This window comes from Rhinatrema bivittatum, chromosome 4 (assembly GCF_901001135.1).
Source record: "Rhinatrema bivittatum chromosome 4, aRhiBiv1.1, whole genome shotgun sequence".
Taxonomy (NCBI): Eukaryota; Metazoa; Chordata; class Amphibia; order Gymnophiona; family Rhinatrematidae; genus Rhinatrema; species Rhinatrema bivittatum.
Window position 1 is genome coordinate 355,892,356 of NC_042618.1, and position 14,195 is coordinate 355,906,550.

General features: G+C 40.7%; 1 protein-coding gene across 2 annotated transcripts in view; it reads left to right on the plus strand.

Moving 5' to 3' along the window:
• Positions 1–12,690, plus strand: part of ATAD5 (ATPase family AAA domain containing 5) — a 259,487-nt gene extending 246,797 nt beyond the window's left edge. The window contains exons 19-23 of one of the 2 annotated variants that reach the window (XR_003856559.1): positions 5,838–6,018; positions 6,651–6,826; positions 7,143–8,014; positions 9,621–9,816; positions 10,253–12,690. Coding sequence is in view for 1 of the 2 variants with exons in the window: in XM_029600713.1 (XP_029456573.1) it covers positions 5,838–6,018; positions 6,651–6,826; positions 7,143–8,014; positions 9,658–9,816; positions 10,253–10,331 (1,467 nt within the window). In the remaining variant the exon portion in view is untranslated. The remainder of the gene's footprint in view (positions 1–5,837; positions 6,019–6,650; positions 6,827–7,142; positions 8,015–9,620; positions 9,817–10,252) is intronic. The other variant, XM_029600713.1, reaches the window with a different exon arrangement.
• Positions 12,691–14,195: the final 1,505 nt, after the last annotated feature.

A 14,195-nucleotide genomic window follows, 5' to 3' on the forward strand; every position in this document is an offset into this window, starting at 1 on the left:
ACAAATCACTTTAACTACAGATGCATCCACCTTGGGTTGGGGAGCTCACATAGACAATCTCCACACCCAGGGAACTTGGACAAAACTCGAAGCAACATTTCAAATCAACTTCTTGGAACTTCGAGCTATACGTTATGCGCTTCATGCGTTCAAGGACTGCCTTTCCCACAAAACTGTTCTGATCCATACGGACAACACAGTAGCTGTGTGGTATATAAACAAACAAGGAGGTACGGGCTCGTATCTCCTTTGTCAAGAAGCGGCACAGATATGGGGCTGGGCCCTGAACCACTCAATGTTCCTCCGGGCCACTTATCTGGCAGGCATACACAATATAGTGGCGGATCGACTCAGTCGTCAGTTCCAACCACACGCATGGTCACTAGATCCTGCAGTAGCGATCAGGATATTTCAGTGTTGGGGACAACCAACAATGGACCTCTTTGCCTCACATCTGAATCACAAAGTGGACAAATTCTGTTCTCTACACAAACAGAAGAACCAACCAGCCAAGGATGCATTTGCTCGCTCTTGGAACTCAGGCCTACTATACACGTATCCCCTGATACCTTTCATAACCAAAATTTTAGTAAAGCTACAACAGGACAAGGGGACCATGATACTCATAGCCCCGTATTGGCCTCGACAAGTATGGTTCCCCACACTTCTTGACCTCTCAGTCAAGGATCCAATTCGCCTGGGAGTAACCCCCACTCTCATAACTCAGGATCAGGGTCGGTTGCGCCATCCCAACCTTCAGTCCCTATCCCTGACAGCATGGATGTTGAAAGCTTGATCTTACAACCACTCAATCTTTAAACCAATGTATCTCAAGTGCTTCTAGCTTCACGTAAACCTTCAACACGAATGAACTATTCTTCGAAATGGAGAAGATTCACTTTGTGGTGCAGACAAAAGGATATTGATCCTTTTACTTGCCCCACAACTTCTCTGTTAGACTACTTATACCATCTTTCAGAATCTGGTCTCCAGACTTCATCTGTAAGAGTACATTTAAGTGCAATCTCAGCTTACCATAACAAGATTGGAGATGCACCTATATCCACACAACCTCTTGTCAGCAGGTTTATGAGAGGTTTAATTCACCTTAAACCACCAATTTGGCCACCAGTCACAGATTGGGACCTCAATTTGGTCTTAACAAGACTCATGCGTTCTCCTTTCGAACACATAGGTTCTTGCAATCTAAAATTTCTCACATGAAAGACTTTCTTCCTTATAGCCATTTCATCAGCTAGAAGGGTTAGTGAGTTACAAGCACTGGTCACGTACGAACCCTATACAAAGTTCCTACATGACAGAGTGGTTCTCCGTACACATCCAAAATTCCTACCTAAAGTAGTTATGGAATTCCACTTGAACCAATCCATAGTTTTACCCACATTCTTTCCAAGGCCTCATTCTCACCAAGGAGAACAAGCTCTACATACTTTGGACTGTAGGCGTGCACTTTCTTTCTACTTAAACCGCACTGCAGTCCACAAGAAATCCAATCAGCTCTTTGTTTCTTATGATCCAAACAAACCGGGTAAAGCTGTGGGTAAACATAGTCTATCCAATTGGCTAGCAGATTGTATACAGTTTTGCTATAAAAAAGCAGACCTTCCTCTCCAAGGGCGAGTAAAGGCACATTCAGTAAGAGCAATGTCAACTTCAGTAGCACACTATCGTTCAGTGCCAATCCTTGACATATGTAAAGCAGCAACATGGAGTTCTCTTCACACCTTTGCAGCTCATTACTGTTTGAACAAATAAGGACGACAAGATTCAACTTATGGATAATCTGTCTTAAAGAACTTGTTTCCAGTTTAATCCCAACTCCTTCTACAACCAACCTGCTGTGATTTTTCGGCTGACTCATTTTCCAACAATACTTCACTGTTGCTTCAATACACAATGAATCAGCCTCTAGCTTGCTAATCACCCATATGTGAGGACTAGCATCCTGCTTGTCCTGGGATAAAGCAAAATTGCTTACCTTGTAATAGGTGTTATCCCAGGACAGCAGGATGTAGTCCTCACAGAACCCACCCGCCACCCCGCGGAGTTGGGTCTCATACCTTTTATTATTTTATTTTTTGCTAAAGCTTATTGCTACCTACGAGACTGGAGCGAGACCCCTGTGGCAGATAATATCATGGCACGCTGGGCATGCTCAGTAGCCTCAGGCTGCCAGTCAAAAGTTTCTAGAAACTTTGACAGAAGTTTTCCCGCAATAGGGCTCCGTCAGTGACATCACCCATATGTGAGGACTACATCCTGCTGTCCTGGGATAACACCTATTAGAAGGTAAGCAATTTTGCTTTCTGTTGTCACCTTAGTAACAGCAACACAAACTCCCCCCACTATCAGGAACATAGTATAATACAAAATCCTGCAAAAAACATGCTCTGAATCTATAGGAAACCTGCTATACCATAACACCCTAACTACCCTCTTCATGGGAGGAGATCTACAAGGTTGCGACATAGAGCTCTCTTCACATATTCATATCTCACTACTGTTTAGACAGTGATGGCTGTGGAAATGGTGAAGACCAAAACTGTGAAGGATTTCAAAGGGGCGTGGGATAAACACTGTGGATCCATAAAGTCTAGAGAATGTGAATGAAGAGAAGAGGCAAGGGGGTGGCTTGCTTGCGGGAATGACGGCTACTACCTGGAGATTAATATCCTTATTCAATAAACATACACACAGTTAATGCGACGCCAACATTGCTCTATGCTTCAACAGTAAGAGGAAATGTGGAAAAAAGGATTTGCATCCACAAAAAAAGCAGGGGAGTAGCTTGCTTGTTACCACAGTTACTACCCCAAACCAAATAAGCCTGATACTTCACTTTCAATGCACAGCCAGCATAGCTCTCTGCTTTAACAGCAGGGGAAATGAAGAAAAGATGATTTATATTCAGCATCAACCAACAAGGAATGAATTACATAGTCTGGGTAAACAAATAAGCATGGGTGTTTCTTGCTTGTTACGGCGGTTACTACCCCGAATCAATTAAGCATGATACTTCACTTGGAATACATATCCAGCACAGCTCACTGCTTCAACAACAGGGGGGAATGAAGTAAAGATTTATATTAAGACGACCAACAAGGACTGAATTGCACAGGCAGGGTAAACAAACGGGAGTAGCTTGCTTATTACGGCGGTTACTACCCCAAACCAATTAGCTAGATACTTCACTTAGATGCAGCTCCAGCACTGCTGTCTGCATTGATGGTGGGGGTGGAAGGGAATTGGAACTAAAAAGTTACCAATAAGGGCCCTGACCTCAGCGGTCAGAGTAACAGATAAGTATGAAAACAAATAGGTGTGAAGCTTGCTGGGCAGACTGGATGGGCCGTTTGGTCTTCTTCTGCTGTCACTTCTAAGTTTCTATGTAACAGTAGGTTTGACCAGTCTTTCCAGCGGAATTTTGTTTGAGGTGTCCCATTGTTTTTTTACCATGCTTTTCCTCAAAGGTTAGATATGATATGGAAAAAAGGCCTGTTGCCACCAAAATGTATTATTGTGCCTAATGGCACTTGTTCTTGTTGTTTCTCCTTTTTTTCTTTGGGGCAGCCTGTGGCTAGGGATTTCCCATGTGTGAGGACTGCCATCCTGCTTGTCCTCCGAGAAAGCAGAGTTTGTTGTAACAGGTGGTGGTAAAGGATAGCAGGATGTCAGTCCTCAGTAAACCTGCCCACCTCCCCATGGAGGTGGTCTCTGTTTTTCTGCTAAAGTATAAGACTGAAGGGACCCCGCAAGGACACATGGCATGCTCAGCAAGACATAGCCAAAGTTCTAGAAATTTTGTCACAAGTTTTCCAATGGTTGATATCACCCACGTGTGAGGACTGACATCCAATTGTCCTCAGTGAACACCTGTTAGAGGTAAGCAACTCTGCTTTATTGTACGATTTGAGACTGAAATGGAAGTGTATATCTTGTGTAGTGTTGGAAATGTTATACATAAAAAGTGATTTCCTCATTGTACATAGCCAGACTGGAGAAAGTGCAAGCAGAATTTCTTAGCCACAACTCCCTAGATCCCAAGGAATAGGCTCTGTGGCAGAAGGCATTCACACAGATTGATGGCAGGCGGGGAGAGAGCCAGCAGTGAATCTGATGGAAACCAGCAAGAATGTGAAGGTGGACAGGTTTTTCAGTCAGAAAGGAAAAGGGATCCTTTGGGTTAGAAGCCTTATTATAACCCTGGCTGTTAAAGGATCTTCGATGTATGTTACCCCCGTGAGCCCTGCTGCCGAGAATATCATTGCATCAGGAGCTCGTGATTTCAGTGGCTCCAGACTGGCCAACGTACCCCCTAGTATGTGGATCTAATCAGGATGTTGGACAGAGCTCCATTAGTGTTACCTCAAGATCATGGTCTGTTAGTTCAAGGTTTGGTAGAACACGAAGATCAGGCTCTATTTTGTCTTACAGCCTGGCCCTTGAGAGGTCTCATTTGATTAAGAAGGACTACTCTCATGAGGTGGTGGACACCTTTTGTAGTCAAGAAGGACTATTTCCTCTTATCCAGATGTGTGAACACATCAGGCTTCCGGTGAGGCATCTGATCCATTGGTGGAACTGAATTTGGTTTTGACTTTTTTGGTGGACACATCTTTTGAACCTTCAAACTTCACACTTAAAGCTGTATTATTGGTGGCAATCTGTTTGGCTAGGCTTATTTTAGAATTGCAGACCCTCTTGAGTAGGGAACCATTTTTTAATTTCTCAGAGGACATGGTGAAGACTTGTGCAGTTTCTTCCTTAGGTAGTTACTCCTTTTAACCTTAATCAGGTGGTGTCTCCCTCCCTTTTGTAGGGAATCGAGGGGAGGAATATGCTTAGTTGCATTATTTGGATGTGAGGAGAAATCTAGCATTATTTACAGGTTTCCAGTGTATACCAGAAGTCAGATTGTCTTTTTGTGCTGTTTGCCAGCTCTAGAAGTAGCTTCAAAGGTTTTGGTAGCCCACTGGATTAAAGAAGTGATTGGTGCAGCTTATGTGAACAAAGGTTAGTCAGTGCCCAGGAACTTGAGGGCACATTCTACAAGAGCGCAGGTGGCTTCCTAGGTAGAACTTTTAGTTTCACTGGTAGAGATTTGCTGAGCGGCAGCCTGGTCTCCTGTGCATTTGTTTTTCCAAAGCATTGTTGTTGGCTGGATGTTTGGAGCAGATTGTTAAATTTGGCAGTGTCCCATCTATTGCAGAGTTAGCTCGGGTACATTCCAGGTGTCTGGATTGGTCTGGCTAGATGAAGGGAGGGGAGAGGAGAAATTAAGGCTTACTTGATTTCCTTTCCTTGAGTCCAGCCAGACCAATTCAAAACCCATTGTATTCTGTCAAACATATTTTCTTTCACCTGTTTCAGATTTTTCAGGAAGAAATTTCATGTTATCTTAGTTTCAGAAGAGTGGCGAGTTGTTTCCATTAGTTTCATGGGGTTGGTTGTTTTACTTCTGATTATTTTGGTTATCTCTCATATAACCTGGTCAGGGGGAAGGGAAAAGATTTTATAAATTATTCTTAGCTTGTTATGGAGTATATTGGCAGTGACATCAGCAAATTTGTTACTGTGTCACAATCTACTGATTGGTGAGCAAAACCCATGCATCTGAACTAGTCTGGCTGGACTCAAGGAAAGAAAATGATCAGATAGGAATAAATTTCTTTTTCGGCTTATCCATCTGCCCATCCATAACTACTACTCAGTTTTACAATCTCTTCCACTCCCTCAATGATCCTCTGTGTTTATGCAGCATATTGGTATTACATGTAATTTGTCTTTACTAAACTTCCTCTATATGTTTCTTTTAGATAAATGTTGCCAGTTATCTACAAGTGCTTTGTTTGGCTGAGAATTTACGTACAGATATTAAAGATTTTGCCACAATGTTAGCCATGAACAACTGTGACATCAGACAGAGTATTCTATTTCTACAGTTCTGGGTTCGGAGTGGCGGTGGATACTTGAAAGAAAAACCTCTCGCAGTGCATGGTAGTTTAATTTAAAATACTTTTTCCACTAAGATTATTTACATGACTATATATGTGAATGTGTTAGGTTTTGCACTGATAAATTTCTTGTAAATTGCTAAATCATTTTTTTAATGACCTGTTAATGATTGCGCTTTTAGTGCAAAAAAATTCTGTAAATAAAATTTATCTTAAAAAAAGCATTTAATACCAGCCCAGTTACACTTCTAATATTTTTTATTATGAAAATTAACATTAAGGCTATTAAAGATTGCTATGTATTTTTGGTTTTTGAAGTAAATATGAATGGAGATTATCATAGTTTTCCTGTGTAAAGGATGTGTAATTGTGAAACCTAAAAGCTCATTACTACCCCTTATGAACATACTTGCCTTGAACTTTTATAGTTTATTCTAGCATTACTGGAGACTGAGCTCATGTGAGGATTCTTGCCAGGAAGCAATGCTGAACAATAAATGAAAATATGATAGAGCAGCCATCTTTTAGCGATTTGATAGGAACCATGAGTCCATGGGATGTGATTTAAAAGGGAAAGCTTTCCACTAACAATGTTGATAGATTTCCATATGGTAATTGTCCTTTCAGTGATTTGTGCACACCATATCTAAAAATGTTTTGTTTTTACTTATGAAGGAAAGACTGATGCTAAAATGGCTCCCACAGCCTGCACTGCAGATTTTACAGAAAGCAGTCTTCATACTTCAGTGGATATGCAGGATCTTCCAAAATGTGACACTGGCCTTGTTGAGAACCTTATTGGTCTTAAAAACATTATTTTGCCTTCAGAAGATTTGATATTCTTTGTCAAGGTACTACATATGCTAAACTAAATAGTCACTTTTTATCTTCTGACTTGTAGAGAATATGCTGCATATTGTATATATTAGCATAAAATCATATGATGAAATAGTGTAATATTTAAAGAATAGTAGGGCTAAATGAATGTGCAGTTCTATGCTCAAGTATGTCCATTTTAACAGAACGCTGCTTTTTATTTGCCTAGGAACTGCTAATTTAATAGCATTTTAAAGTGATTTCCTTTCCCCCTCCACCCAATATTCATTTATTAAATGAATTGACAATGCAAGAACATTAAACTGACAAAGCTAATTTATTTTCTTTCAGTCTAAAATCACAAAGAGAGAAAAATGGAATAAGTTAATACAGCTGCTTACAGTGTTCCAGATGAAGAATGTGAATTTTATTTATAGCAATCTTGAATTCCTTCTGCCATTACCAGTTCGTATTCTTCCAGAATTAGAGGAGGCATCTGAACTTGTAGTAGAGAAGACTACTTCAGTTTCATCAAACACCAGAGGTTTACAGGAAAATAGAAAAAGGCCCTTGGAGGGTGACCAATCTGCAGAGACTAGTCCCGTGCGAACATCTTCTAACAGGAAGGTTATAGTTCTTGATGATAGCGACTTGTTTGAATGTGATTCAAATTCAGTTGATGGATCTCTAACTTTGCCTTCAGGCATTTCAATCTTGGATTCCAATGAAAGCAAAGAGGATGTAAAGTTGGAAGTTACAGAGCTGCAGCACCCTTTACAGACCAGCAGTTTTCCAAAAGAGAATTCACAAACTCCTGCAGACCGAACATGTTCTGCTCTAATTGCCCATTGCCTAGATTCACTAACTGAATTTGTGGATAACATGTCTTTCCTAGATTGCAGCCTGAATGCTGATGTGAAGATGCAAAAAGAGTTCTGTAAAAATGCAGAATACAACTGGGCAGATGGCAAAATAAAAAATGGCCTTTGTGATGGTTTTAGTCTAGAGAATAGAGACTGGTGGAGTACCCAAAGCTGTGCAGAACTGAAAGCAGTGGTAGAAGCACTCAGTTTTCATAAGTGTTGTTCTGGCATATCTCAATCTATGGAGACCTCTTTGGATTTATGCAGAAACTTAGGAAAAGATCCAACAGAAGAACTTACTCTGTATATTCCTAAGCACAGAGATGATGTATTCTTTAGTCAAACAGTAGTTAATGCAAGGTAAATCTTAAATGTTTAATATGCCAGATGTATAAACGAGCTCAGGATGTTGATGATGATCTGGATTTAGACAGGCTCCCAGTGCATTTTACAATGTAATAGTTTCGAAAAGTCTGGAGATCAGTTAGTGCCTGATCTATATATAGGGACCTTCATTTTCAGTTTTTATTTTTTTTTGCCTGGGAATTTCAGTGGTATAACAAATGATGGAATTCATTACCTTTAGATCTAAGAACAAAGTCAGATTATATGATTTTCAGAAAGAATCTAAAAACATGGCTATTCGCAAAGGCATTCAAATGAGCGATCGGGTTTTCTAATTTATTCTGATTTCTATTGTTATCTTCTCCTTTATACATTTTGATTGTACTTTTATTATTTTATGCTCATTTTTAACATTTTATATTTTTATGATTAATTTTATGATTTAATGTAACTTAATTTTAAATTAGATTTTGATATTTCTGAATTTTTACATATTTTATTTTGTATTTTTTGAATTTGTTCATTTTAACTTTTATTGTAAAATGTTATGATTGAAAAACAGAATGATGGTATATAAAAGTTTTAAATAAATTAAAATAAAATATCAGTGGAAAAATGACTGATATAATGCACATGAGAAAAAGCAATGGAAGTGTCACATTTCCACTGATTTCATTTTTGTTCTAACATAGAAATTCCCAGGCAAAATAAAATGAAAACTGAAAACAAAGGTCCCTATAACAGCTTCCAAAGAAACATTGTTTATTTAGTATTATTATCCACTTACAGTTGGATATACTGCGGCATGAAGCAATGGTGACACTCAAAAGTTGGTGTTACAGGGAAATCTTAAACTCATGGGTCTTGATTAAAATGGGTACTATAACCACCAGGCCACATCTGTATTCTAGGCTCTGTTATTAGAATATTGCTCAGTATAAGAACATGTTTAACAATATTTACAAAATAGGACTGCAGTTATCTTAGGTGATTGTATATGCATAGTTACCAGATATTAACACCTTATACCGTAAGAAAAGGGATTCTTGAAAATATCAAGTGGCACAATAAGGTTTTCTTGTCTATCGGGCCGATACAGTAAAGTCTGCGGGAGAGCGGGCGAACGGCCACTCGCCGGTGTGCGCGATTCTGTATTTAAATTAGCTCCGGCGGTAGATCTGGGCAAAAGGAGGCGCTAGGGACACTACCGCGTCTCTAGCGCCTCCTTTTTGACAGGAGCGGCGGCTGTCAGCGGGTTTGACAGCCGATGCTCAATTTTGCTGGCGTCGGTTCTCGAGCCCGCTGACAGCCACGGGCTCGGAAACCGGACGCCAGCAAAATTGAGCTTCCTGTTTTCGGCCCGACAGCTGCGGGCCGAATTCAATTTTTTTTTTTTTTTACTCTTCGGGACCTCCGACTTAATATCGCTATGATATTAAGTCGGAGGAACCTTTTATGTCTAGAAAAAATGTTTTGTGTTTTTTTGTTGTTGATCTTTTAAAAGGTATCACTGTTACAGAGATTCCATAAAAATATGTGCCATGCTGTGTATGTAAATCTTTAGGTGAGAGTATCCACAGTCTGTTGAAGTAGTTGAACTCCTTATCTTTTTCTTGTACAGGATACTGCTAAAGGATCATTCTCTGTTTTATTTACAGTGTTGCACAAGAAAAAATGGCTCTGATAAAAAGTGTGTTTTCACACAGATCATTTATAAACATGGGAAATAGGCAGTCTAGTACAATAGAATACCTTCCTACCCTCCGTAGCATCTGCAAGTCAGAGAAACGCAGAGAACAAAGCAAGACAAAAAGAAGGTAAACTCTTCAAAATAGACTGTTTAAGATCTAGATATATGCTTAGTCTCCTAATTTGCTTATTGATGGTCCAGTGGTTAGCACTTGGTACTAATCATTAGGAGATCAGGACTCCTGTTCCACGAGCTGGAGAGACTTGTGCAGTTACACAGCCTTTGGTAGAAGAGCTGAACAAAGTAGTGCTCTTTTAATGATACCAGGTAGCTGTATAAGAGGGATCGTGTAAGTATATCCTGCTTCTTGGCACAGGTGGACACTGTATTGTTGACAGCTCCCCCATAAGAACAATTTCTAGGATACAGTAAAGTAAGATTTAAAAGAAAAATATGACCCTACTATGCAAGTACTCAAGCATTTAGTTGTTTTATTACTTCTTAGATGACTGTCTTCAATGTTTAATCACAGCAATAAATTTTCTCATTGATTCTGTTCACAGATTTCTGCATTACTTAGAAGGAATACACCTGGAACTCCCAAAGGCAACTTTGAACAAGCTGGCAGCTGACTTTCCTTAATAGCTTTTCTGCGTACAGGGCCATTGTCCAGATAATATTTTATGTAAGCCTAAAGGCTAAATGAACCCTTTTACCGTAAGCTACCAAGAACATGATGCTTTGGGGTGAGTGGGGTTTCTGCCATATTCTCACTCAAGTGAGTTAAAGCTCAGAGCCAAACAGCATCTCTGTATTCTCTTAAAAATGCTAGAACTTAAACATGATGCCTCGGTCAGTGTGTGCCTTATTGCCATATCTACATTTTGTTTACATTTAAACTCCTTTGAGTCATGATTGGTATTTTCACTGAAAATACGTATTGCAACTTCCAAAAAAATCCCCATTACTTATTTTATTAGTGAGGCATATTAGAGGTGCATGAGAAAAAAAGATCAGCAGGGCAAATTTAGCTATTTTTCCTCTAGAGCGCAATGTATACACAATTGACTAGCAGAGGTACATCTATATATGGAGTCACTACATAGGACTGCATACTGATCTGTACAGTGGAAGACGTCTAAATAAAATATTTAATGTAAATATATTCCAGTAAGAATTTTTTTATAGTAGTTCTATAAACAACATATCCAGCTACATTAGCAGGAATTGTTAGGGCTCAAGCAGATATGAGATTGTAAGCCACACTCAAAATCTCTTAGCAGATGAAAAATGCCACGAAGTGTAATACACATGGATTATCAAGTGGGCAGGTGCAGAACATTTCTCCAGGAAAGATTATCTGTGCTACCACCCTCATGTTGAAAAATGAATCCATGGAAACCAAGTTAAATTTTCTAGGGGAGGACAAAAGGCTTAAAAAGTTTAGATGTAAAACTCTAATGAATAAAAACATGTTTTGTGTCAGCCTCATTCTGTTTTGTGTATTGCATTTCTTCTGCTAAGCTAAAATGTTTTCATAAGACCCTGCTTTGCAGATACCATACTACAGGAGTTTTACTTTCTCTTTTTTGCTTAATTTCTCTTCTCTGGAAGTTATATGTATAATATCCCCTTGCACTATATGTTTGTTTGCCACTTCAAAGTATCACTTTCAGTTGTCCAGGACCAGGAGAAAAAAACATGCAAAAGGGGAAACTTTCCATGGCCCTTGAAGCTTTCTAGTAGTGTTTTTTTTTTACCCAATAGTTCCTCTGTTCTCCTTACACTACAACTGAAACAACTGCTGGTTATTCTTCCCCTCTAATAACCCCCCCACAGCTGTTCCTAGTTTGGTCATTGCAACAACAGCCCTAAGGGTGGGAACCATGCATATGGGCTCTTTCCAGAATGCTCTATCATAGGCTCTAAATCTGGCCACTAAGTGTCACTCTTACCAATGACAACAGTTCCCTCTCCTGTGGGGGGGGGCTGTGAAGACTGCCTCCACATCTTCCCCAGTCCCACTTAACTCAGGGTGAAGACCTGCCTCAGGGATCACACTGGGTACCTTGTGCATGGTAGTTGCCATTGCGCTGAAGCTATATGCTTTCATTTTAAATAGTCTAATCGTAAATCTTTTAGCTTGAAACTTCATTTTTTCTATATGTAAAGTGGGTAAACTCATATAGCTTATATTTTCATATGTACTGCCATTTTGAATGTGCTTAATAATAAAACATGAATCTTAAATTTTGTGGGCATTATCAAGCCCTATTTGCTGCACATAATGAAAGCCTACTTTCTTATGTTTTGTGTGTGTGATTACCGAAAATGAGGAGTTAGCAATGTTTTTGGCAGAACCAAAATCCTCCTAAAGAGGAGGTAAGCAGAGGGATGGACTCTTGCCTGGCATTCTCAGACTGTGCTATAGGGCTGCTACCACAAGCATTTTCAAAACTCTGGACAGGCTCTACTAATCACATGCATTACTAGTTTTGAAAATACTGGTGATACTGAGATGATAGAGCAGTTTGGGGGGGGGGGGGGGGTGAGACATGCTTGGTGAAATGTGGTACTTCAGCTAATAGGGTTGCCAACCTCCAACCTAAACCACATAATTCCTGTGAATGAGCTGGACACACTTCTCTATACAATGGTAAGTCTTCTGATCAACCAGAACAAATTAAAATTACAGCAGCATGTGTGATGAACAACTGTCTCATGGCACATGCATTTATTTTAAAATATCTATATTGGTCCTTACCTTGAACAGACATTTGCTAGCTATGAATTTGCATGTGACAAATATATTGACAGTTGTTATAAAATTGTATAGTTATATCAATTTTGTACAGTTTTGTAAGATTATTAACATGCCTACTGCTTTTAAAATGTAAACAATTTATTTTTATATCTAGTAATGTATAGTACATATAGCCATCTTAACTAATGGTTGCTGATTACAAGTATATGCTAAACTAATTAAAAGAATTTTGAAATATACTTTATTCAGTATTAATTTTCTGATAGTCAAGTGATCAATATGGAGGATTTTTCCATTGTGAAGAATAAAAAAAAAAAAAAACGCATCTGGCACCCTAGCTTTATCAAGAATGCCTTCCACAATGCTATCAAACAGTACATAAACAAGAACAGTAAGAAGGATGAAAAAGTGAGTTTGAGTTTAGTTTCATTTGTATTTATTACTTGCTAATTTATCAAAAAGACACTCTTTGTAAGGGCCAACAGGCATGAAAGCAAAAAGAGTCTTGTTTTATATACCAGGAAGTGATGAGAAGACACAAAACGATAGTAGATTGAGAGCTGACCCCTGCATGTATTTGAATGTTAGAATGAGGATTTAGAAGCACTAAGGCCATAGGAGTGATGGACTAATGGAAAAAAAGGGAGAGGGGAGTCATGTAGGTCAACTAATAGATAATTCCCTGTACGTACTAGGATCAGTCCAGACCGTGGGTTATGTCCCCCGTCCAGCAGATGGAGTCAGAGCAAACTTCCGAGGGTGCTGACGTATAAGCAGGTGCACCCTCCAGGGATCCTCAGTATCTCTCTGACTCCAGCAGATGTGAGTGGGGGAACCTTTGCTTCCCCAGTTTGTGGCTTCTGCTACATTTTTTTCTATCATTTTCTTCTCAGGACAGGATCAAGCAGGCCTGGGTTCTTAAATTTAATAAATAGATTAACAAAAAAAAAAATTCTCACTTCAGGGAGTCTCTTTGAGCCCCTGCCCGGGTCTCACAGCCCTGCTTAGCTTGCCAGCGGGACTGTTTTTTTCTTCTTGCCTGCCTTTTCTCTTTCTTCTCTCTCCGGCGGTAAGTTTGGGGCTGTTTTGTTGGGTTTTTTTTCTTCACAGCTTCGCCGTCGGACGGCTCAGGTGGATGCTGGTGGGGCCAGCCTCTCCCCTTTGGCGCGCCGCGACTCGGACCCCCCCCCCTCGGCCCTGCGACGTATTCATTCCCCGGGGCCGCGGCAGCAGGGAAGTCGCATTCCCCTGCTGCTCCTGAGGGGAGGGTTCGCTGAGTTGAGCCTGGGCGGACGAGCCCGCTCCTCCCGCGGCGCGGATTCCTCGCATCCGGTCCTAGAGGCGGCGCTGAGGGGATCCTACCTCCCGGCCGCGCGCCATGCAGCGCCTTAAAGGGTCTCCCGGCGCCGACCCGCGGCAGGGCAGATCGCGGGATGTCTCCTCCGGGGTTGGTCTCCCCGGAGGGGAGACCGGACCAGCTTTCCCGACTTTTTCGCCGTCAGGCTCGGAGCGCCGCAGCACCAGGGGAAGGGCCCCGCCCCCTTCTTTGGCAGGAGCGGCGGCCATTTTAGAGCTGGAGAGCGCTGTTGACTCTGATGCTGAGGAGTCTCAGCATGGTTTTTCGCCGCGATTAAGGCTGATTCAAGCTCCATCTTCCCCCCACATCGCTTCGGGGCCCCCCAAGGACCTTTCTCTCGCCGTTCCTCCACCAGCAGGGGGCTTTACTGCGGATTTTGTCCTCC